Source organism: Crinia signifera, chromosome 1 (genome assembly GCF_055691185.1).
Source record: "Crinia signifera chromosome 1, ASM5569118v1, whole genome shotgun sequence".
Classification (NCBI taxonomy): Eukaryota; Metazoa; Chordata; class Amphibia; order Anura; family Myobatrachidae; genus Crinia; species Crinia signifera.
This window is the reverse complement of record NC_139217.1, coordinates 426,248,994-426,276,008: the sequence shown is the minus strand read 5'-3', so window position 1 is coordinate 426,276,008 and position 27,015 is coordinate 426,248,994. Positions and strand designations below refer to the sequence as shown.

General features: G+C 46.7%; 1 protein-coding gene across 1 annotated transcript in view; it reads right to left on the bottom strand.

Moving 5' to 3' along the window:
* Positions 1 to 27,015, bottom strand: part of ANKDD1B (ankyrin repeat and death domain containing 1B) — a 95,121-nt gene that overhangs the window by 59,686 nt on the left and 8,420 nt on the right. The window contains exons 2-5 of the mRNA XM_083151610.1: positions 16,042 to 16,145; positions 11,523 to 11,621; positions 9,130 to 9,228; positions 5,369 to 5,473 (exon numbers count right to left, since the gene is read on the bottom strand). Coding sequence (XP_083007736.1) covers positions 5,369 to 5,473; positions 9,130 to 9,228; positions 11,523 to 11,621; positions 16,042 to 16,145 — 407 coding nt within the window. The remainder of the gene's footprint in view (positions 1 to 5,368; positions 5,474 to 9,129; positions 9,229 to 11,522; positions 11,622 to 16,041; positions 16,146 to 27,015) is intronic.

The following is a 27,015-nucleotide window of genomic DNA, read 5'->3' as shown; positions in this document are numbered from 1 at the left end:
TCAAAGGCCCTTATTCAGATCTGATCGCAGTACAAATGTGTTTGGAAAATGGGCAAAACCATGTGCACTGCAGGTGGGGCAGATGTAACATGTGCTGAGGGAATTAGATTTTTGTGAGTTATTTTGTTTCTGTGCAGGGTAAATACTGGCTGCATTATTTTTACACAGCAATTTAGATTTCAGTTTCAACACACCCCACCCTGGTGGGGCAGATGTAACTCTCTCTGCATATGTTACATCTGCCCCACTTGCAGTGCACATGGTTTTGTCCATTTTCCAAACAAATTTGTACTGCGATCCGATCTGAATAAGGGCCAAAGAGTGTATTGTATCAACCTCATACTGCTCTGACCTAAACCTAGAATTGGAATCCAACATAGGAACAGCCCCAGTGCAAACATTTAAAACAGGAGAAACCAAAACCTGCTAGGCAGACCTAAGGAAAACAGCCAGAGCTACAGAGCAAGGCTCCAAATATGTGCTCGATGTTGGGGAATCCCCCGGAACAAACACAGCAGATGGCACAGCAGGTGCATGCCAGGATGGCAGGATACAGATGACAGGTGGTAATTCCATGTTTCCATTGCCACCCTGGGTTTTTGGCAGGCACAGATCATCTCAGCTCACAGACTCCTTTCACACTGCACCTTGGACCCATTCATGGGTCTGCGCACATTACATATGCACAGGGTGGAGACCCGCTCATTAAATATGCAATGCGCTGGCTTCCCACTCATTAGATATGCCCGGAGCGGGACCAGCTCAGCGCTCAATGCCTGTCAGCTCAGCCAGTGTCGCCCGTAGTCCATCGCCTCACCCCTTCTTGCAGGCTATGCTTGCTCTGGGCATGTGCTCACTCAATGTGCAGATATAAGTAGCAGACAGTCCAGCCTTCTTGGGGCAGAGGATCAGGTCAGGGGACTGGTTGGCTCAGGTGAATCACCTGACAGTCAGTCATGGCTGTGCCCATGTTCCTGATGATTTGTTTACCTTAAGGAATCATGAATAAATGCATGCAGTGCTCAGATATGTTGAAGACACCAATTTATACATGAATCACAGGGACTAGGGAGGCAGCACTGATAAACATAGTAAGGCTCAGACCCCGATCTATGACAGCAACATCCACAAAACCTACTTATTCACCCTTGTTTACTGGATCTCTGAATCCTATCACCTTCCCTCCCTCCCACTTCACTAACTGTTGTATCTGCTCACTACGGGCGGGATGTATTAATATACATCGCCGCCCCTCACCGCCCAGCCGCCGCGATGCTACCGCATATGTACTAACATATGCGGCTAGCATCGGGGTGCGGTGACGGAGGCCCCCACGATACCTGTGATGTGGATTGCGGGGGTCTCCGTCACATCCCGGTGGCTGTCAGTGTCCCCCTGCGTCTCCTCCTCCCCCCTGCAGCCGGATGTCCTCCCGGCTGCGACACCTGCTGGAGGAGGAGGAGATCGACAGAGGACGGGGGGGGGGGGCGAACGGGCAGCGTGTGGCGATAGAAGCCCATAGGCTTCTATAGGGTATCGCCACCCAGAGGCGATACCCTGCCCGGCAGAGACGGGTCGGATGGGTAATGGTACATAGGAAAATGCGGTAATACCTCAGTTTTACCGCATTTTCCCTTTAGTACATTCTGCTGTACATCACTTCCTTCCTTTGACTTTTAGAATGTAAGCTTTGCAGGCAGGGCCCTTCTTTCTAATGTTTATTCCCTCCCCTATATCCATTATCTCATTCAGCTGGTTAAAATAAATGATTAATGCCTATAATTATTAAATGTCAGTATTATTCTCACACTTGCAACTATGGAGCTATGCTTGCACTATTTACTGTATATTTATTATGTGCCAGTTTTAGGCCCGGGACTAATTTCCAGGTGGGTGACCACCATCTCCCCCACCCCCCACCCCACCCTTCACTTACCGCCTGACTCAGCAGGTCCCGAAGCGCATCCTGGTTTCTTCAATGCAGGACTCCAAATTAAAATGCAGCACCGGTGGGTGAGCCAATCAGAGCTTGTGCACTGGCAGCGGCTCTGATTGTCTAACAGTACACAAGCTCTGATTGACTCAAAAGCCGTTGCAGTATTTTAATTGGCTGCCGACTTCCTGTATTGAAGAAGCCAGGCTGTGCTTCGGAACCTGCTGCGCAGCGCAGGCAGTACACAGCGGAGGGTTGCTGTGGGCAAAATGAGCTGCCCTGGCCCTTCCAGAGGCTGGGGCCTGAGACAGCTGTACCCACAGCACCCCCCTGTTGGCTGCCCTGCCTCCAATCTCTGTCTGCACAGCCCCCTCTGTCTATGTGCAGCAAGTTTAAAACAGATCATCTTGCTTTCTGTTAAGTAGTAATTTGGTCCATCAAGAGGCCTCTAGTGGTGACTGGCGGTACTCCACCTCAGAATTGAGGAGTAGTTAGCCTTTTATATATAGATACTGTTACTTGGTTTACAAATCTTTGGGGCCTTATATATAAAAGCTAGCAAATATATACAGCATCCAAAATCACTGTCCCCTTCAGATTGCGTTAATTGTGTCTGCGGTTACTACGCTCTCACGTGGATTATCACTTGGTCATTGCATCTGGCAGCTACGACAATAAGAGAATGGGCACACCTTTGCAGAATCAATATTTAAAGATTTTGTTTTTGTACGAGTAATACTAAATCTCATTAAGAAAACAACAGCATTGTTTTATATTTACAAAAAGGGAGTACTATGTAATATAATCCAAACCCTACATATATTATACAGGGCTGCAAATGGCCTGCTTCCGTATCAATGGCAAAATCTCAGAGTGCTGATGTTATCAAAGTGATCATTATTATACTTCTTCACACAAACACCGCAACACATAGGCACATATGCAATTAGTGTCGGATCCATTCACCAACAGTGGCATTGGGATGGATCTATAAATATATAGCATATATCTGGAAGGGATGCGGTTACCATCCCAATGGACAGGATGCAGGTGTTCAATATGCCAATGCCAGTATCCCGGCTGCTGTCAGAGCACCTGCGCCGGAACTTTGAAAACATCAGCATGCCGAAGCCGGAATGCTGACATCCGGTAATCTGATGCCGGACAACATCCTGAGCACTGGGATATTGTATGTATCCCCATCTGGAAATTCCCCTTTTGAAATCCTGTGTTTGGCCCTGCACAGATGCACAGTGTAATGTGAGAGGGAATGGGACACAGATACACAGTAATGTGAGAGGGTATGGGACGCAGATGCACAGTGTAATGTGAGAGTTTATGGGACGCAGATGCACAGTGTAATGTGAGAGGGTATAGGACACAGATGCACAGCGTAATGTGAGAGGGTTTGGGATGCAGATGCACAGTGTAATGTGAGAGGGTATGGGACGCAGATGCACAGTGTAATGTGAGAGGGTATGGGACGCAGATGCACAGTGTAATGTGAGAGGGTATGGGACGCAGATGCACAGTGTAATGTGAGAGTTTATGGGACGCAGATGCACAGTGTAATGTGAGAGGGTATAGGACACAGATGAACAGGGTAATGTGAGAGGGTATGGGACACAGGTGCACAGTGTAATGTGAGAGGGTATGGGACACAGGTGCACAGTGTAATGTGAGAGGGTATGGGACGAAGATGCACAGTGTAATGTGAGAGGGTATGAGACACAGATGCACAGTGTAATAGAGGGTATGGGACACAGGTGCACAGTGTAATGTGAGAGGGTATGTGAAACAGATGCACAGTGTAACGTGAGAGGGTATGGGGCACAGATGCACAGTGTAATGTGAGAGGTTATGGGACATAGGTGCACAGTGTAATGTGAGAGGGTATGGGACGCAGATGCACAGTGTAATGTGAGAGGGTATGGGATGCAGATGCACAGTGTAATGTGAGAGGGTATGGGATGCAGATGCACAGTGTAATGTGAGAGGGTATGGGGCGCAGATACACAGTGTAATGTGAGAGGGTATGGGATGCAGATGCACAGTGTAACGTGAGAGGGTATGGGATGCAGATGCACAGTGTAATGTGAGAGGGTATGGGACACAGATGCACAGTGTAATGTGAGAGGGTATGGGACGCAGATGCACAGTGTAATGTGAGAGGGTATGGGACGCAGATGCACAGTGTAATAGAGGGTATGGGACACAGGCGCACAGTGTAATGTGAGAGGGTATGTGACACAGATGCACAGTGCAACGTGAGAGGGTATGGGGCACAGATGCACAGTGTAATGTGAGAGGGTATGGGACGCAGATGCACAGTGTAATGTGAGAGGGTATGGGACGCAGATGCGCAGTGTAATGTGAGAGGGAATGGGATACAGATGCACAGTGTAACGTGAGAGGTTATGGGACGTAGGTGCACAGTGTAATGTGAGAGGGTATGGGACGCAGATGCACAGTAATGTGAGAGGGTATGGGACGCCAGTGCACAGTGTAATGTGAGAGGGTATGGGGCACAGATGCACAGTGTAATGTGAGAGGGTATGTGACACAGATGCACAGTGTAACGTGAGAGGGTATGGGACACAGATGCCCAGTGTAATGTGAGAGGGTATGGGATGCAGATGCACAGTGTAATGTGAGAGGGTATGGAACGCAGATGCACAGTGTAATGTGAGAGGATATGGGACACAGATGCACAGTGTAATGTGAGAGGGTATGGGATGCAGATGCACAGTGTAATGTGAGAGGGTATGGGACGCAGATGCACAGTGTAACGTGAGAGAATATGGGACACAGATGCACAGTGTAATGTGAAAGGGTATGGGGCACAGATGCACAGTGTAATTTGAGAGGGTATGGGATGCAGATGCAGTGTAATGTGAGAGGGTATGGGGCACAGATGCACAGTGTAATGTGAGAGGGTATGGGGCACAGATGCACAGTGTAATGTGATAGGGTATAGGACGCAGATGCACAGTGTAATGTGAGAGGATATGGGACACAGATGCACAGTGTAATGTGAGAGGGTATGGGGCACAGATGCACAGTGTAATTTGAGAGGGTATGGGATGCAGATGCACAGTGTAATGTGAGAGGATATGGGACGCAGATGCACAGTGTAATGTTAGAGGGTATGGGACACAGATGCACAGTGTAACGTGAGAGGTTATGGGACGTAGGTGCACAGTGTAATGTGAGAGGGTATGGAACACAGATGCACAGTGTAACGTGAGAGGTTATGGGACGCAGCAGGTGCACAGTGTAATGTGAGAGGGTATGGGGCACAGATGCACAGTGTAATGTAAGAGGATATGGGGCACAGAAGCACAGTGTAATAGAGGGTATGGGGCACAGATGCACAGTGTAATGTAAGAGGATATGGGGCACAGATGCACAGTGTAATGTGAGAGGGAAACATACCACATCTTTGATGTTTAAGTCTCTCAACTGCATTTCTTTTAGCAGATATTCCACGATCTCTGTCTTATTCTGCTGGGCAGCAAAATGGAGAACATTCATTCCATCCTGCAAGACAAAATCATGTTTCCTTCTAGTTAATATTACAAAAAGTACAATTCGTTTTTATGATGACATAAAGTGAACATTAATGGCTGTGGGTGAGGTGAACATATTACAAGCTGGTATACTGTCACAGTACTGTTACATAATGAAACTATATTATCAGGAAATCGGAAATAATATTTTTTTCTGCCATTGTTTTTATTTCCTTTATTACATATTTAAAAAAAAAAACTGTTAACAAAAGTTATCATCAAAATGATTCCTTGGAACATGCTGCACTTCCAGGATACATTTCACCCATTGTATGTACAACCTTAATATAACCTCCTGAGCATGTCACCATGCGCTCCCGTCACTCTCCACTATCCCACAAAAAAACGACCAAACAGCAGGTCTTAAGGTGACACCATATGGTCCACATGGATTAGGTCGACAGGTGCAAGTTTGACATGGAAAAGGTAGACAGTTGCAAAAGTTGACAGGTAAAAAAAAGTCTCCAGGATTTGATAAAGCTCCCACAATGGAGAGAAACGCGTCAGCACCTGCCCGGACCCCAACCGCACAGCGTTTGCACAGACCTGGTCGGACCCTACACTAACATCATTAACCGCCTCTGCCGGAGGTCTACAACCCAACAAGCACTGCCGAGGAGAGAACCAGACGTCCTGGTGAAGTTCTGATCACGGCTTTCCTCCTTTCACTGCTGGTAGTTGAGGAGAGATAACATAAGCTACAAGACCGGGCTGGGTAACTCCTGCCTCCCGCACATCAATACGAATACGAATTGCCGTATTTTCGGGATAGTAAATGTAAAAAATAAGTGTATTTCTGGATACAAATACGCCTATTTTTTTTACAAATTTCCTTTAGTAAATTTCCCTCTTTGACTATGTTGACTTAATGCATGTTGACAATATGGCATTGACCTGTTGACTAGCAATCTATCAGATCTATAAGTGGGGCATATGTACAATGGGCATCATATGTGGGGCATATGTATAATGGGGCATCACGTTGTGGGGCATATGTAGAATGGGCATATGTATAATGGGCATCATGTGTGTGGCATATGTATAATGGATCATCATGTGTGTGGCATATGTATAATGGATCATCATGTGTGTGGCATATGTATAATGGGCATCATGTGTGGCATATGTATAATGGAGCATCACGGTGTGTGGCATATGTTTAATGGAGCATCACGGTGTGTGGCATATGTTTAATGGAGCATCACGGTGGGTGGCATATGTTTAATGGAGCATCATGTGTGTGGCATATGTTTAATGGGCATCATGTGTGGCATATGTTTAATGGAGCGTCACGCTGTGGGATGTTTGCATAATGGAGTGTCACGTTGTGGGGCATATGTACTGTATAATGGGCATATGTATAATGGGCATCATGTGTGTGGCATATGTATAATGAGCATTCAGGTGTGGGGCATATGTATAATGGGCATCACAGTATGCGGCATAGGTATAATGAGCATCACGGACTGCACTATTGGGGTCATGTGTATCTGGCACTCTACTATTGGGGGCATATGTGTATCACATCTCCATTTTCCATGGCTGCACCCCATGTGGCTACAGCTCTTAGAGAGCTGACCATGCCCTCATATTGGAAAAAATGGGGGATGTAGCCTCGCAGGAGTTCCACGGTAGTAGGTGAACCCTCTAATTTTGGGCGCGTGCCTTCGGCACGCGCAGATGTCTCCTCTCCTCTGCCTCGTGTTGGGAGGTATGTTTGTGACATATTGGACATAGCAGTGTGTGGCATATTGTGTCTGGGGCATTGCAGTGTGTGGCATAAGGTGTCAGGGGCATTTCGGTGTGTGGCATAATGTGTAAATGGCATTTTTTTGGATATTATGCAGATTTTTAGAAACAAATTTAATTTAGTAGCTCTTCGGGCGGTTTATTTTGTCGCGAGTAGCTCCCGCCCCGAAAAAGGTTGGAGACCACTGGTCTAGTGTGTTGCCATAACATCAATATTACCGTCTGAACATACATGTACAATATCGGCTAGTGTGTGCCCACTACATAATTAATATCGTCTGTACATGCATGTCCAATGTCATCTAGTGTGTACCCATTACATCATTAATATCGTCTGTACATGCATTATTTATTTATTTTATTTATTAACAGTTTCTTATATAGCGCACACATATTCCGCAGCGCTTTACAGAGAATATTTGAACATTCACATCAGTCCCTGCCCCAGAGGAGCTTTCAATCTATATTCCCTACCACATGTACACGCACACACAGACATTCTAGGGTTATTTTTTTTTTTGTTGGAAGCCAATTAACCTATGTGTATATTTTTGGATTGTGGGAGGAAACCGGAGTACCCGGAGGAAACCAACGCAAGCACAGGGAGAATATACAAACTCTGCACAGTTAGGGCCATGGTGGGAATCGGACCCATGACCTCAGCGCTGTGAGGCAGTAATGCTAACCACTACACCGTCCGTGTACAATATTGGCTGTTGTGTACCCATTACATCATTAATACCATCTGTACATACATGTACAATATCGGCTAGTGTGTGCCCACTACATGATTAACATCGTCTGTACATGCATGTACAATATCGGCTGTTGTGTACCCACTACATCATTGATATTGTCTGTACATGCATGTACAATATCCTCTAGTGTGTACCCATAGTCAGTTTATGTCAATTCAATCGTTAGGGCGTGAACAGCTACCGATACTGCCAGCATTTCAGCTTGTGGCCACCAGGGTGCCCAAACTACACTTTTTGCGGTACTTGTGAGTTATCTGGGCGCCCGATTTTTTTATTGTATGCCTTAAGTTAAGGCATACAATCAGATGCGATGGGATGCGATATCGCATCGCATCGCATCGCATGCGACCATCGGATGCGATGACCCGATTTTTCCATAGGAATCAATGTTAAAATGATTCCTATGGAAAAAGGGGTCCTTTTCATACCCCTACTATCCAAGTGGGCATGGAGTTGGATATAAACCTGTGGCGAGCGTAGCGAGCCACCGAGCCCGAAGCGTGGCGAGCGTAGCGAGCCCCGCGAGGGGACGGTATTCTGTGTCCCCTCGCGGGGCTCGCTACGCTCGCCACGCTTCGGGCTCGGTGGCTCGCTACGCTCGCCACAGGTTTATATCCAACTCCATGCCCACTTGGATAGTAGGGGTATGAAAAGAACCCCTTTTTCCCATTGAATTCCATGTTAAAATGGACTCAGTCCATTTTAACATTGATTCCTATGGAAAAATCGGGTCATCGCATCGCATCCGATGGTCGCATGCGATGCGATGCGATGTGCCCGATCCGACCCGATTTAGAAATCGGGCGCCCAGATAACTCACAAGTACCCTTTTTGCTTTGTGCCCATTAGATTAGTCGGGCATAGCAGCCTCTTTACACTGATAAACCCATTCTATATGAACACGACATGTACATGAGAACAAATTCCAAGGAAGGACCAATATTGCTATATAAGTTAAATAAGTATAAAAGCACTAAGGTTAAAAGTCGTGTGATTTATTTGATCACAAAACTCCTCATCACTGTCCTTTGATAACCATAACATTTAAAGTACAGACTGGTAAAGTGCTTTCATTGTAATAATCAATGGCTGGTTCACTGCAGGTTTATGGCATACTGACCTGATTTGTGTTCTTCTGACTGGCTCCTGCTTTAATTAACATCTGCATCATACGCAGGTCTGACGCCCAGGCAGCCAAGTGCAGGGCAGTGAGGCCATGCTGGAAGCAAGAAGAGACATCAGAATATGCACAATCCACTTAGAACCAACAATCGTTTTTACTGGAAATGATCATAATACAATTCTATTACACTCTATAACATATATGTAGAACAATACACCTGCCCCATATGTCTTGTCCACTGGACAAACTTAGACTACACCTCCCACAGGACACTACATCTCCAAACAATAGGGGACATTTACTAAGATGGGAGATCTATTTCACATAGGATGTTGCTATGGGCAACCAGTCAGATTATGGTCCAGATGCACTAAGCTTCAAAAATGCTAAAATTGAGAATGGTAAACAACCAACCAATCAGCTCCTGTCTGACATTTTTCAAACACCGTCTGTGACATGGCAGGTAGGAGCTGATTGGCTGGCTGTTTATCACTCTCCATTTTATCACTTTTGAAGCTTAGTGCATCTGGCCCAAAAACTATTATCTTCTAGAAGGTGCTAAATAAATAAGTAGATTCTGATCGGTTGCCCATAGTGACATCCCATGTGAAATAGAACTTACATCTAAGTCAATGTCCCCCAACAGAAGCCACATCCAGTGTAGGGATAATTTTCTGTGGAAATCTCTTATATATTTAGCCAGATCTGTCACTCATCCCCTGTGTATATAACGTTCCCACCCAGCGGGATACACAAACCTGCCCCCCTAGGGAAAAGACCAGTGTTTTATGTGTATAACGTTCCCGCCCAGCGTTATACATAAACCCGCCCCCCATAAGGAAAAGACCAGTGTTCTACTCACCCCCTTGACATCACCTCCCCCCGCCCAGCCAGGGCTACAGTACACGCCCACCATCCACCATTTCTCCACAGCCACCATCCACCATTACTCCCGCACCCCCCTCCTGCCCCCCGCAGCACACCCCCCCCCCATGATTCACGGGACCCCCACGCCCTCTCCCGCAACCCTCCACCCCTCCCGCGATTCGCGCCACCCCCCTCCCACGATTCACGGCACCCCCCTCCCGCGATTTGCGCGCCACCCTCCCGCGATTTGCGGAACCAAGCCCCCTCCCGCGATTCACGGCACCCCCCGCGGACCCCCTCCCGCAATTTGCGGCCCCCTGCGATCCCCCCTCCCGCGATTTGCGGCCCCCTGTGATCCCCCCTCCCGCGATTTGCGGGCCCCCTGCGATTCCCCGCGCCCCCTCCCGCGATTCACGGCACCCCCCTCCTGCTATTTGCGACCCCCCGTGACCCCCCCTCCCGTGATTCACGACCCCCTCCCGCGTTTCCAACCCTCCCCTCTGCGATTCGTGGCCCCCCCAGTGATTTGCGGACCCCCGCCCCCTCCCACGATTCACTCCCCCCCTCCCTCGATTCGCGGCACCCCCCCTCCCACTATTTGCGGCCCCCCACGACCCCCCCTCCTGAGATTCATGACCCCCCCGCGTCCCCCTCTCGAGATTCGCGGACCCCCGCACACACCCCCCCTGCGCCCCCTCCCTTGATTCACGGCACCCCCCGCACCCCTCCCGCGATTGACGGACCCCCACAACCCCCCCTCCCGCAATTCACTGACCTCCACAACCCCCCTCCCGCAATTTGCGGACCTCCCTTCCCGCGATTCAAGAGCCCGCCCCCTCCCGCTAATTGCAGATCCCCGCAACACACCCCCCTTCCCGCAATTTGCAGACCCCCCTGCCCCCCTTCCAGCAATTCCCCCCAGCGGACCTCCGCGACCCCGCTCCCGCATTTCACATACCCTCGTGAGAATGGGGGATCCTGTACCGCCACAAGCAAGTGCCGCCCCTAGGTGGGAAATTCGTCCCTAGCTGCTGCGCTGCAGGTTCCCCCACTGTCCTCTGCACCAGCACCACAACTTTTATCAATGTCTTGCCCTCATACCACTATTATACAGCCTCCTGTTCTCATGCACCCTCACTCCCTCCCAGTGGGAGGAGACGCTCACCCACTGCCGGGAGCTGCATACTGTCCCCCACCCTCTTCCAGTTTTAGGGATGCCCATCGACCATCAATGATTTCAAATCATCGATGGTTTATGGCCGATGTTGAATACTTTTGCCATTGATGTGAGAGGACCAGATGGTTTCCCTACATCAATGTCAAAGGAGAACCAATCAAGTTTTAATATTTTTTAAGGTGCCGGGACACAGAGCATAGCTCCGCCCCCCCCCCCCCCCCTTTACACCCGGAAGTCCCGCCACCGAGTTCTGATTGACCCATGGCCTATTCAGTCAGATATAATGGATGACCATCGATAGCTACAACAATCGATGTTTGTTAAATACCATGGTCGTGTATTTTACCTTATCAGCGATATCCACTCGGGCTTTGTGTTTGAGAAGAAACGTCACTGCATCGTGGTGGTTTCCGGCTACAGCAAAATGAAGTGCTGTGCGATCCAGCTATGTGAGGAATACAGATAGTTATGCACAGATTAACACCTGTATTAGACTAGTATTTATCATTTACTTTGCCACCAAACTTGCAAATCAATGTTTCACTATAGTACAGCGGTTCCCAAACTTTCTAGAATTACGGCAGCCTTGAATAGACCATGAACATTTTTTTCCACGGAACCACTAGGATAAAAGTTTTTTTTTATGATACATTTCGAAAAAATATTAAATGAAGTAAATTGTGTCTACCTCTTAGGGTCCATTATGTGGTGGTGTACGATTGTGCTTCTGATTGTCTACATCTATATATACTGTATATAAAAAGGCTTACTACTCCTCGCTGCTATAAGGTGAAGTACCACCACTGACCACTAGAGGCCACTCGACTGACCAAATGACTCCTTTGTCCTAAGAGATGTCATAACAGAAAGTGAAAGCAATATTTTCAGGGACACTAATATGTTTTAAACTTGCTGGATATGGAGAGAGGGAGCTGTGAAGACAGAGATTGGAGGTAGGAGCAGTTAGTGACAGGGGGTGGGGTGTTGTGGGGTAAAAACTTTCACAGCTCAAAGTGAAAGTTAAAACTTTCACAGCTCAAAGTGAACGTAAAAACTTTCACAGCTCAAAGTGAACGTAAAAACTTTCACAGCTCAAAGAGAAAGGATATTGCAGAAGCTGTCGGTTGTGGGACCGTGCATCACCGTAGCTGGGGTGAGTACACAAGGAGGGGTCCGTGCTTAATTTGTAAGCAATGTAGTCAGATTGCTTAGAAATAGGGCTACAATCCATGTGTATCCCATATAACTCCCAATTGCAAAGACGGCAAAAACCGTTAAATGGTTCAGAAATTGTGTATGATTTGCGAGTGGATCGCGATTAGCGATCCATATGCAATTCTCTCGCAATTTAGCCAGGGGGGGTCTTTTCTTTCTGTCTGAGTGGTGGCTTTCTCCTTGCAGTTTACTGTGACTTCTCATATTAAAGGTCAGGTCTGAATCAGGCCTTGGATGCACTAGATTTGAATAGTACCACAGAACATGCAACTGGTGGGAACCATGTTTACATCCATGCAAATGTTTACATTTTTTCTTTTTCATTTTTTACTTTAAATCAGATGCCTTATATCAATACTTCGGGTAACATTCTATGGGATGCGTTGTTTTTTTTTTTTTGCGATTTTTTTTTTTTGCAAAAACGTCCGAAATCGCATGTTTTTCCATTTTCGCATATTTAATGAGCTGCGAAAATGTGAAAAAAGTGCGATTTTGGCCAACAAATTTGACATTCTGGAAATGCGATGGCTGTTTTTCGCAGCACATCGCATCCAGATGTTTTCACATTGAAAAGTATACAAATCGCATATTTAATGGTATGCGATTTGTATAAATGTATCTAAAATTTGCCCAAAAATCAGACCAGGTTCTGATGGGCGAATTAGCCAGAACCCTGCACAGATTATTGAGATCTGTGCATGGTTCTGTTTGAAAAAAAGTGTTAACCAGTGTAAAAAAAAAAAAAACAGCGCGGGGTCCCCCGCCAGAGCATAACCAGCCCCGGGCTCATTGAGCCGGTGCTGGTGACATAAAATCACGGTCCCCGACAAATAGGGGTCCCCTTTATTTAATGAAACCAGCACCAGGCTCAAGGTCCGGCACTGGTTCCCAAAATACGGGGGACAAAATGACTAGGGGTCGCCCGCATTTCAAGAACCAGCACCAGACCCAACCAGCCAGCAGGGTAATGCCACAGCCGGGGGACACTTATTATATAAGGTCCCGCGGCCAAAGCATTATCCCCCTGGCTGGTCAGCATGGGCAGGGGTCCTGGGGAAGTGGGGACCCCCCCAAAGAAGGGGTCCCCCCCCTCCAGGACTTACCAGCCCATGCTGAAAGTCCGGGGCTGTCCCCGATGCCCCTGGGCGGTGGGCATCGGGCCGACTGACCAGCCAGGGGGATAATGCTTTGGCCGCGGGACCTTATATATTAAGTGTCCCCCGGCTGTGGCATTACCCTGCTGGCTGGTTGGGTCTGGTGCTGGTTCTTGAAATGCGGGGGACCCCTAGTCATTTTGTCCCCCGTATTTTGGGAACCAGCGCCAGACCTTGAGCCTGGTGATGGTTTCATTAAATCAAGGGGACCCCTATTTGTCGGGGACCGTGATTTTATGTCACCAGCACCGGCTCAATGAGCCCGGGGCTGGTTATGCTCTTGCGGGGGAACCCGCGCATTTATTTTTTTTATTTTAAATTGCGATTTCCTGCAAATGTGCGATTTTCAGACCTGAAAATCGCACATTTTCAGGACTAAAGAAATTGCATCAAATCGCACCTATTCACACTATTTGGGCCGTTTTTCGCATCTCATTAAATATGCGAAAAACGGCCCAATCTTGCGATTTTCAAAAATGCGATTAGGTGCGATAAAAAACATGCGGATTTTACCGCATCCCATAGAATGTCACCCATCATGTTATTTGCAGTTTGTGTGACTTGCACATTATTTATTTTACATTGTACCCCCTGCTTCTTGTAACACTGTATTTGGAAAATGTATGTGTATTTATGCAAGGGACAGCTAAGTGTTTCATCTGATATTCAGGTAAATTTCCATTGATATTGCAGGGTTGCCGACTTTTGTTATCTCCTCTCCGGGAGAAGCCGGGAGAGGAGACTTTCAGCAAGAGTTTGGGGGTGGGGCTTGAGAGTGATGTCATTAAGCCCCGCCCCAAGCACAAAAATGACCCTGTTTTCCTATCTGGGCTAAATGACATGATTATGACAATTTAGTCCCGCCCCCTCCCGGAGATCGGCAAATCAGGTTAGCTAAACGCCGTGATTAGGGGGGGAGGAAGCCACAAACAGGAGGGGCAAGCGGGGGTCCCCCAGAAGCCTGGAGGGTTGCTCACCTTTCTGGGAGCTGGGAGGGGGACCCGATTTTCGAGACCCTCCCAGCCATTCCGGGAGGGTAGGCAACCCTGTGATAGTCATGCTGATCATGAGTCTGTGAAACATTTGGAGCACAAACGGCACATATCTGTGCAATGTGGGGGGACAGGTGTGGTGTAGTGTGGTTGGCTAATAGGATGACCAGGTGTAGTGTGGTTGGCTAATAGGATGATCAGGTGTAGTGTGGTTGGCTAATAGGATGATCAGGTGTAGTGTGGTTGGCTAAGAGGATGATCAGGTGTAGTGTGGTTGGCTAAGAGGATGATCAGGTGTATTGTGGTTGGCTAAGAGGATGATCAGGTGTAGTGTGGTTGGCTAAGAGGATGATCAGGTGTAGTGTAGTTGGCTAAGAGGATGATCAGGTGTATTGTGGTTGGCTAAGAGGATGATCAGGTGTAGTGTGGTTGGCTAAGAGGATGATCAGGTGTAGTGTGGACAGTTTAGTGCTTTAGGCTAAGATTAAGTCACTCACTCACGAAGTGTAAGACACTCTTGGCTGTATTCCATTAGCTCACCCCCATGCGTCCATACAGCTATATGCCGCACATACAGTAGCCAGTACTTGTTTGATATCCTGAGTTTACTGTGTATGATCTCAGCTATCCTAGTGACCATTCCTGTCTGCTCCCAGTGTTCTGCTTCTGCGGTTTCTGGTGTATGATTTCGACTATTCTCCTGCTTGGTCCTTCTGTGCCTTACCTGTGATATTCAGTGTATGACCTCAGCTTGCCTTGTGACTATTCTATTGCCTGCTCCCAGTGTACCACATTCCATGACTCCCTGTGTATGACCTGGCTAGTACTTGGACTTTCGCTCATGCCTGCTCCTTTGTTACCTGTATCTGTTCACAAGTTCCAGACTCAACTAGTTAGACCACAAATTCTCCAGAGCTCACTCTGCCTTACTCCCGGTATTTACCAGCACTATGTGGGAAACCTGAGCAGGGGACCATGACCGGCATACCAGGTCACTGGTTAAAACCAACGATACGGTTAGACTTCACTCCCATGAGTCCTGTCAAGCCAATTCCCGGGTTCCTGACATGGCTAGTTAGACCATGAGTACTCCAAAGCTTTCTCTGCCTTACTCCCAGTGTTTACTAGCGACCAACGTACCATGTGCAGAGAAACTGAAAGCCAGCTTGGAGGGGTCACTGGCAAAAACCACTGGTACAGTTAGACTCCACCCCCCTGAGTCAGGTCTAGCCAATTCCCAGTCTGGTATTCACCATCCCAAGCCTAAGGATGTGACATCCCAGTTGGGCAGCTCAGAAAATGCTGGACCCATATAATTGGTATCCCCTCTGCACCGAAACAGATATATCAGGCACCTTCTTGCACAGGTACCCATCCACCAGTTTGCATATTAGTCCTACTCCTTCCTTGACCTTAAGTGTCTGTAAATCCTAAGTTCTTCAGTGTAACCCCACAGAAGAATCAAATATTACAATGACTATTGTTAAGGAGCACAAATACTTACAACATTTCTAGAGTTAATGTTCAGTTTTTTTTCTTTAAGTTTGGTCATTTTCTCCACATCATTTTTTTTGGCCGCTTGATGGAACTCCATTTCGTTTTTTAGCACTGAAACAACAAACATTCACATGTTCGGTAAACTCACCCAGGATTCACCTACAACAGCAAGTAAGTTATTCAATTCACTGGCCACCACCTTTCAGCAACAACACAGCAGATGTTGTAGTAGCCAACTATGGACTTGAGGATCATTATACATTGTAAAAAAGATACCAGCTGTCTTCCAGCTGGGTGGAGTTTATCTCTTGGGAGTGGACTCTATATAGTGGGCTTCCTTGATAAACTGGGCCTCCCCCAGGTGTGGAACATAACCCACCACTATTGGAGGTCCTGATACACTTCATAATAGATAAGGGTATGGGTCATAGGGTCGACAGTAATTAGGTCGACAATCAATAGGTCGACCACTATTGGTCAACAGTCGAAAGCTGGACACATGAAAAAGATTAGCATGCATTAAGTCGACTTGGTCACAAGTTTGATAGAAGCAATAGGTCGACATGGAAAAGAATGACATGAAAAAATGTTGACGCATATTTTTTTCATGTTTTTTTGTTGTCTATGTCGACATGGACACCTTATAAGTGTACCGCTTCCCCTCGCTACGCTCGCCATGCTTCGGGCATGGTGCCTTGCTACTCTCGGCACACTATTATATTCTCCCTCGATGTCCACGTGGATAGTTGAGTATGAAAACCCACCTTGAAAAAATAAAAAAATCATTTTTAAAAACTCAGTCGATCTTTTTCATGTCGACCTATTGCTTGTATCGACAGTTTAGTTTGACCATGTCGACCTAATTCATGTCGACATTTTCATGTGCCGACCTTTGGACTGTTGGCCAATAATGGATTATCTATTGACTGTCAACCTATCGACCGCATGCATAGATAACTAATCCAAGCAATCGGTCATGGCCCTCCCCCCACTTTGACATTTGCACCGGTTCCACTTGTTATGAAATTCTCTGCACCAATAATAATACATGTGCTTTAAAAATAACAGTAAAGCCCCGTACACACTAGATGATCCACGCTACTGTCAATATCATTAATGACATCGCAGTGCTGTGGGTGGACGATATTGTTTAGTGTGGTGTACGCACTATAGAACCTGCACCTTAAAAAAGGGGTTAAGCACCCCGAAACATCGGTTTTTGTTGCACCCATGTTCATTACATAAAAAAATATTTTTTGCTTAAACCAGTCTCTGAGTGCCACTGACTACTACAAGAGCTTTACCTATACCGCAGAAGGTACCTGAGCATTGCAAGCCGCGCTGGAGGGAGTGCCGGTCCGCATCAGACTGTTATAATTACAGTATAGAAATGACCCAACGCGTTTCATCTAGACAAGACTTCATCAAGGGAACATTTTAACAATCTTCCAGCAAAAATAGATTCTAAGAAAGTCCTTGGAAAAATCCCTTTTATTTTTGTGAAATTTGGAAGTATTCCTGATCCTAGATTTTATTTAGGTTCTCAAAAGGAACTTTATTTGATAGAAATAAATTTGTGATTATAAAGAACAAAAGAAGAAAAGAATGTCCCAAGGCGCAATCAAGGAGTTCGTGCTGCCTCAATGTTGATGGAGGATCACTGGAAACGCCTCCTTTAAAAAGTACTGTAGCTGGAAAACAACAATGATGGCGCTTGACTCCGAATAATATTTGATGGTAGAACAATTGATGTGACGTTCATATGGACGAAAATCAAAAATATGTGTCAGATTCTTCAAAGTGAATAAATCATATATGATAGACAGCAGTTGGCTGTTGAAACGCGTTGGTAAAGGAGTGACTGATCTTTTCACCTGGGTTGTGGCCTTGCCCACTCCTGGCCACTACTCAGACGGTTCCCATTTTTATTTTTACACTATCCCACATGTGAGATTATATATCTGGGACATCGAGTATTACTAAAGAAACCGCTATGCACACATAATTTCCAGTCTTGCTGTAAGTACGGTACGCATAATTGATACTTGGGACCCCTCACCTGTGGTGTCGTCCTATAAAGAAACCTTTATGAACACGGTGTTATAAGACCTCCTGTGAGTTTGGTACGCCATAAAAATTCCCTATGTACCCTAACCTATTAATGGATCCATTGTTATCCTGAATTATATATATATGTATTTTCCTTTTCATTACGTAATATTGATTTATGGACCTACATCAATGGAGCTCTAGATACAACTGACGGAAGTTAAAGTAACTATTATGAGTGTATAAAGATATTTTTCTTAGTGAGTAGGTACGCAGCCTACTTACACCCTATAGTGTTTGGCACGGAAGCTGTTCCCATAAAAGAAACCTTTATACACACGATTCATTTTGTGAGTTTGGTACGACTTCATTCACCATTCCCTTCACATATATGATTTATTCACTTTGAAGAATCTGGCACATTATATTTTTGATTTTCTTCCATATGAACGTCACATCAATCGTTCCACTGTCACCTATTATTCAAGCGCCATCAAATTTGTGATTATATTAACACCATAAAAGCACTTAGGTATGCTTATTAAGCCGATCCCTGTGGGGCTATAACCTTACCCAGTATGAAAGATGGATGAATTTGAAGGTCTATCCAGGGCCGGCGCTACCCACTCAGCAGAGGATGCAAGGCAGGTAGGCGCCAGGCAGCAGAGGTGCACTCCCAGTCCTGCATCCCCTGCTGTCCTGTCACTGTGTCCTCTGTGGCTGCTGCCGGGCGACTGCTGCTGCGCCTGTCATACATACATGACAGGCAGCAGCACCGACAACACAGAGCTCCCTCAGGCTCCTTAATCACCTGGAAACAAAAGAATATAAGTGGAGTCTACACAGCGCTAATAGATGACAGATATGACAAAAAGTACACACGTCACTTCCCTTATTTATCGTTGAGGGTCTGATGGCGTAAAGAATCTTAACTTCCTCAATGGTGTCTCATAGGAATATTCACATACAGAAGCATGGGAAAATAAAAATAATGTATTTTCTGTCAGAATACATATAATCATACATAGGAAAAATAAAGTCCCAATGTGATTCACTCTCAGGGGAAAAACACAGGTGCTTTGATAGATGTCCTTCCACCCTCAAGTGCAGGAAAGTTATCGTACCGATGAACTCACTTTAGTGAGGTGCGGGACCCACACGTAAAGGTATCTTTAAGAATATGGAAGATCGTACCCCACTCACAGTAAAAGAAGGTAGAAAATTCATATAAAGGTATCTTTTAGAAAGAAAATTTCATGGGGGAGCGTACCCCAACTCACTGTGGAAAAAGAGGTGCAACTCCCATCAAGGTTTCTTTATGACACTTGGGTTTGGTGTCCAAAAAAGATTTTATTCATAAAACACTCCGAACATATGAAAGATAAAAAATGTACAATCCAAAAAAGTTTACAGGGAGGCCCTTTTCACCTTGGAGAAAAAACTAGATACACAAGTCAAAGATGGAAGAAATATGACCTGGATGTGGGTAGGTCCGGACTGTCCACACAGATGGTAAGGGTCCAGGGTGTATCAGTCTTGACTGGCAAGGGGTCAGGGTGTCTCCACACAGCTGTGGAGACACCCTGACCCCTTGCCAGTCAAGACTGATACACCCTGGACCCTTACCATCTGTGTGGACAGTCCGGACCTACCCACATCCAGGTCATATTTCTTCCATCTTTGACTTGTGTATCTAGTTTTTTCTCCAAGGTGAAAAGGGCCTCCCTGTAAACTTTTTTGGATTGTACATTTTTTATCTTTCATATGTTCGGAGTGTTTTATGAATAAAATCTTTTTTGGACACCAAACCCAAGTGTCATAAAGAAACCTTGATGGGAGTTGCACCTCTTTTTCCACAGTGAGTTGGGGTACGCTCCCCCATGAAATTTTCTTTCTAAAAGATACCTTTATATGAATTTTCTACCTTCTTTTACTGTGAGTGGGGTACGATCTTCCATATTCTTAAAGATACCTTTACGTGTGGGTCCCGCACCTCACTAAAGTGAGTTCATCGGTACGATAACTTTCCTGCACTTGAGGGTGGAAGGACATCTATCAAAGCACCTGTGTTTTTCCCCTGAGAGTGAATCACATTGGGACTTTATTTTTCCTATGTATGATTATATGTATTCTGACAGAAAATACATTATTTTTATTTTCCCATGCTTCTGTATGTGAATATTCCTATGAGACACCATTGAGGAAGTTAAGATTCTTCACGCCATCAGACCCTCAACGATAAATAAGGGAAGTGACGTGTGTACTTTTTGTCATATCTGTCATCTATTAGCGCTGTGTAGACTCCACTTATATTCTTTTGTTTCCATATTTGTACATGTGGGGAAGGTGATCCCCCGATAAGTGTCAGAGTCAGGCATAGCAGCTGCGCAAGGAGGAGTAGGAGTTGTGGCCCCCCTTTTGTTCCTTAATCACCTGGTCATCAGCAGGGATGGAAAGGGGGCAGGGCTACGTGGCTGAGGGGGCGCTACTTCTGTAGGTTACTGTGGGAATCATGTATAAGCAGCGCTACTACTATCACCAACTGGTATGGCCATTATGTATAAGCAGCGCTACTACTGTCGGCAACTGTGGGCATTTTATATAAGCAGCGATACCACTGTGGGGATGTGCAGGAGTACTTGGGCCATTACGTGTAGCATAAAGTGTGTCATTATGTCATATGGGCATTATGTTGTGTGGCATAATGTGTAATGGGCATTACAGTGTGCTGCATATTATGTAAGGGGCATCTGGATGTATGGCATAATGTATAATGGGCATTACTGTGTGTGGTATAATGTGTAATGGGCATTATGGTGTGTAGCAAAATGTGTAATCGGCATTACGGTGTCATTGGTACTTTTATATGGCCACGCCCCTTCCCCAAGAAGCCACGCTGCTACATTTGTGCTGCGCGCCTTTGGCGCAAACTTTTCCTGTTTTGCCTGTGGGGAAAAGGCAGTCACCAATTCCCTTTCTGGCACAGGGCACCAAAATGGCTAGTTAAGGCACTGGTGCTGTGTAATGTGAATAAGATTGTGCTACTGTGTGGTGTAATTTGAAATGGGAGTACTATTGTGTGGCCACACCCCTTCATTGTGAGACCACACGTCTTTCTTTCAGTGTACGCTGTACCAGTGGCGTAACTATACAGGGTGCAGGGGATGCAGCTGCTATGGGGCCCGGCGGCTCGGGGGGGCCCGAAGGTTTAGCAGGCTATCCCCTGCACCCTCCAGAAGTTTTTTTCAATTAGTTTTTTTAAACATTTAGCTGCCGCACGAATAATTGCGACGCGCACGTCACCCCCAGCGGATGTGGTCCCCGACTCCTCCCCTATGCTTTCCGCATCACCTTTTGCCGGCATCTATGAGCAGGAGACCCAGCGCTGATGAAGAGACTGCCGGGGTACAGCCCATCCTAACAGCGCAGCTTACAAGGAGAGACTGCCGGGTTCAACGACCGGCAATGTGGAGAGTCCATTAGAGAGCACAGTGCGCAGATGGAGAAAGCCTGCCGGGACACAGGAGATCACACTGCGCCGCAGACTAGGAGCTGCCCAAGCGCCTGCCAGGGCACAGTGCCACCAATGAGGAGAGCCTGCTGAGCCTGAGGCTTACTATGGTACACAGTGGGGGAGGGGTTATCCAGGTACACGATGGGGGAGGGGGGCTTAGTGAGGCACACAGTGGGGAGGGGGGGACTTAGCGAAGTACACAGTGGTGGTGGATAATTAGGAGGTACAAAGTGATGCCTAAACAGCCCTGCTCGTTGTCTCTTTTTCTGTCTCTCCCCTCCCCAGTCTCTCTCCTCTATATCCTGCTGTCTCTGCCACGGCCCCCTCGCAGTCTCTCATTTTCATTTTCTGTCTCCCTCTGGTCTCCCCTAGCCATTGCTCCCTCCTTTTCTCTCTCCCCCTTCTCCATTCACTGCTTTCTTTGCCCCTGTCCACTCTCTTTCTCTCAACCCTCTCTCTCAATTTCCCTCAATTTCTGTCTCACCTCTCTTAGGGGGGAATGCCCTAATGCAAAAATGCAGTAAAAACCCGTTATCGGGTTTTTATCGCATTTGGGGTGCACTGAAGCCCCACTGCAGGATTACCGCGACAGGGGGGATCGCCAGCAAAACCTGGCGATACCCGATAGAAGCCTATGGGCTTCTTACTGTGACCCCCACCACCCTGCGCTGACCAACGCTGCACCACAATGATGCATGCCTCCCCCCCTCACCTGAGTCAGGGCAGAACAGTGCTGTCTTTTGCAATAATTATTGCATATATTAGTGCATACGCAATAATTATCTATGCGGTAGAGGGGGGGGCCTTTCCAAGATTTTGCTATGGGGCCCACAAAGTTCTAGTTACGCCCCTGCGCTGTACCTTTCTAAAGTATGGGAGGGCACAAATTTATAGTTTGCAGGAGGGCGCCGAACACCCTAGCACCGGCCCTGGGTCTATCTCTACAGAGGACCTCTGTCTCCTACAGGGAATGGCAAGCAGAAGCCCATTGAAGGATCGAAATAAACAATCATTGGATGAACTTTCTCTCTCTGCTTCATTGAAATTGGATCAAGATTTATGGACTGTATATTTAAACTGTAGGCGCCATACCACTAGTGGGTAATATATTGTGGTTTTCTGTTCCCTATTAATTATATTATATTCAATTTTGTTTGTGCCCACTGTAGCATAAGAATAGAAGTGGAAAAAAAGGCAGCGGCACTCGGAGACTTTCAAAAAGTGATTGTGTATTCAAATCATATAAACAGACATGTATGGCAAAGCCAATGTTTTGGGGAGCACTTGTCCCATATGTATGCCTTGAAAGAGGTGACAAGTGCTCCCCGAAACGTTGGCTTTGCCATACATGTCTGTTTATATGATTTGAATACACAATCACTTTTTGAAAGTCTCCGAGTGCCGCTGCCTTTTTTTCCACTTCTATATACAGTACACATATATATTAGTAGTCATATGGGAATAATACTTTGCCGGGTGCCTTCAACAAGGTTAATAATAGACGTCGATAGTGCTGCGGCACTCCAGACGCATTGCTTGCGGTAATGATATATTTATTGAAACTAGCAACGTTGCTAGTTTCAATAAATATATCATTACCGCAAGCAATGTCATCAGTCTGGAGTGCCGCAGCACTATCTATGTCTATTGTATATATTTTATTTCTTTTTTTCCTTTCCTGGTGTATTCTACATCTGCATGGGAAACCAGGTGCATCACTATTTCGCTGCCATTGGTACTGTGCATTGAGTACAGCACTAATAACCTGAAAGGGCTCCTGGTTTAATACAATAGTCCTTTGCTTTAGTTATTGCTTATTGACAAGACCGAAGAAACCTAAAATGTCAGCCAGTAATGTGTATTGACAATGCTTTTAAAATACATCTGTATATAGTTCACAGTGAAGGCCATCAGCAGCCCCATATAATGTGATGTGCACTTACCAGAGCCATCTTAACCGCAGTGTGGGCCCCTGGGCAAAGCAATGCACTGGGGCCCTTACCCATTCTCCCCTCCTAGGGGTGGGGGTTGCTATCAGCAGCAGATTTGATGTCCCACGGGTGGCAGGGGGTGCTCTATCTTCCACTCAACATGTAGGACCTGGAGCAGTAACTTCTGCTAATTACTCCTTTACTGCACAGGTGGTGGGAGGGAGAACACTAACGTGTGGAAGGGGGCACTGAGCTGAATGAAGGGTCCCTTGTAAATGACTTCCAGGGAGGTAGGGGGTGTTTTATATGCAGGGGAGAGTTGGATAATGGAGTGGGCTTAATATTCGTCATTTTCCGGTGGAAGGGCAGCTTGTTTGACTGCAGATATCGCCATTATCTGGAAATAGATTTCTTAGCCTTCAATAGTATAAAAACCTAGAGTCCCAACTTTCAGGCGGTGCTGGGAACTTGGGGATCAGAGATCAGGAGCCAGAGCAATCCATTGACAAAAATATAAAACTGTACACCAGACGTTTGGAGCTGGAGCAGGGACCGGCTGCTGGAAGGCTGATATATCTGGTTCTGGGCATGATAGCGACAAGCCGCTTGTGTCGACAGAAAGGGGAGAGTCCCAGCTTTTGTAATATACTCTCAGAAAAACTCTAAGTCAGAGAGAACCTGAGAAATATGACTGGGAATTGCAATTAACAGGTCGGATGTGGACTGCTGCTTTGAAGTTAGATATCTCCAGTTCCCCAGGGCCGATTTTCAAAATTCTGGTATCCCTGGAAAAAGGGGATCATCAGTTTTCAGCATAGGGCCCTTATACACCTGGGGCCCCTGGGCAAGTGCCCATTAAGCCCATACGAAAAGACGGCCCTGGCACTTACTGGTCTCTTCTGCAACATCCTTATACTCTAAAGAGAACACCCAGTATTTGCAGTAAGCTAATTTACCACTACAGGGCAAGGTATCATTGACTGATACTCTTTTTAACTGTCTTTTGGTCCTCATATAATGCAGGGTTGCAGATTTTTACAGTCTCCTCTCCGGGAGAACGCCAGAGAGGAGACTGTCAGCATCACTTCTGGGGGCGGGGCCTGATGGAGACATCATCAGTCCCTGCCCCCAGTGATGCAAATTCCGCAATATGCGGGTCTCCGATGAGGGGTGGAGCTAAATATGCCTGATTTGCATATTTAGCATCACCCCCTTGTGCCGAAACGCCTCGAATCGCGGCAATTTCAATCTTATGCCCCCAGGTAAATGAGGGGGGGAAGGGGACCGCCAAAATCCGGGAGGGTTGCCCACCTTTCCGGGGGGCGGGAGGGGTACCCGATTTTTGGGATCCTCCCGGCCATTCCGGGAGGGTTGGCAACCCTGATATATTTGTTATGTACAGTCTATTTGTACTTTCTTATACTGACACTTGGGGGGTTATTCACGTTGGCTCAGTAAGCAACGTACATTTACTGCTTACAAAGCGGTTAGTAGCCAGCCACTGGGCGAGCAAATTCACGCCCCCTTTCCGATTCAAACGGCCGCATTTGCATGCAAATGGATGTGTATGCTCACATATCTATTAGCATGTGAGTGTACGGGGAAAAACATCATTCAATGATCGGTGACCAACGAATGATTGTTCCACACATTCGCAAATGAAATTCAGTCGATGCTGTTAAAGAGGATTCCGGAGGTCGTCATAGATGCCAGGGGACACTGTGGACATTGGGGCACCGAGAGGGGACCAGGTAAGTATACAAAAAATTAAATAAATTCCAAAATCTGTACAAAATCCATTATCCAAAATGTTTGTGGTCCTGATACTCAAGGGATCCTAAGGGATACTTAACCTGTATATATAAAAGGCTAACTACTGCTCACCTCTTTGAAGGACCAAATGAATCCTTTGTGAAAGTGAAAGTAGAGGGGGAAGGGAGGGGTCAGACCAGGGCCCCTGCAGGGCCCCTCCAGCAAGCCTGGGCCCGGGTAATTAGTATTCCCCCCCCCTCTCGGCTACCCTGTTTCCCTGCACAGAAACAAAATAACTCACCCAAATCTAACTCTCTTTGCACATGTTACATCTGCCCCCCTGCAGTGCACATGGTTTTGTCCATTTGAGAAGGAATTTGCCTTTGCGAGTGAACCAGAATAAGGGCCCTTGTCTGTTAATACAGAGTTGATGGGCAATGAGTTGGCTGATTAAGCTACGGATAAATTATTTTAATTGTTTTGTGCCTTGCTACACAGTCTTGGGGTTATTATAATAAGGGCTGCCTTGCAAAAGCTTCCAATTATCAATGTGTTGAGGTAGTAAATATAAAAAGGCAATACATGCGATTTGACATTTCCTTCATAGACACGCCAAGAATGGCGGCTTAGTCGTTTATCCCCTGGATTTAAGACACAGTTTACAGTTTGAATTGAAAAAAACCAAAAGCAATCAATCCAGTTGTGTGGCTTTGGGTGCATTACAGGTAGGACTCACCCTGCACATAACAGCAGTAACAACTCACAACTCTGGTTAAACTCAAGCCAAACTGGATCAACGAGGTTGTAACATTTCATGTTGCCGGCAGTGCAGATTGCTGTTGATCAGCTGCTAACTTATGGACTCTAACAAACACGTTCTAGCTCCCGGAGTTTTATAGCCTAGGTAATCCATGTAAATCATTTATGTAATCCAGAGCCAGTGGCAAACGCATGATTTTTAGAGGGAAGTTTCCAAATGTAATCCAAAGTCTTTCGCTCTGCAGCACATTGGAGTAAGTACGGGAGTCTGGGGGGAGCGGTAACAGCCCTGAAGATTGGTATTTTTATACACTGAATACAGTATTAATATTTAACAGTACAGATGGTCTATAGCAGGGATCGCCAACCCGTCGCTCGCGAGCGACGGGTAGCTCGCCCGGTGACTTTTGGTAGCTAGCCTGACATTTGATGGGTTTGTGTTTGTCGCCCGGCGGCAGGAGGTCAACACCGCAAGAAAGTGACCTCCTGCTGCTCCGCCGCCGTGTAGTGGATCTTGCTTGGTGGCAGGAGGTCAACGCCGCAAGAAAGTGACCTCCTGCTGTAAAGTGACTCACTTTGCAGCAGGAGGTCACATTCTTGCGGCGTGAGCGGGAGATTCCGCACCTCCTAATAGGTATCTACATGTCCCAATGAGAGGGAGACTTGCCGCTGGAGGGGGAGGAGACGGTATGCTCTGCTACTGCAGGCGGAGGTCCGGGCTGAACAGTGTGGGAGAATGGCAGCATCAAGTACACCCAGGGTGAGCAAGCCCACCACCATTGTTATGTGTTACATACAGTGGTGCAACTGATCCCTTCATCCCCACAAGATGCGTCCTCCCATCCCTGTGCCACCTACTCACCACTGGGCATCCTCCTCATCCCTGTGTGCCACCTACCCACCACAGGGCATCCTCCACATCCCTGTGTGCCACCCACCATGAGGCATCCTCTGATCCCATAATGCAACCCACCCA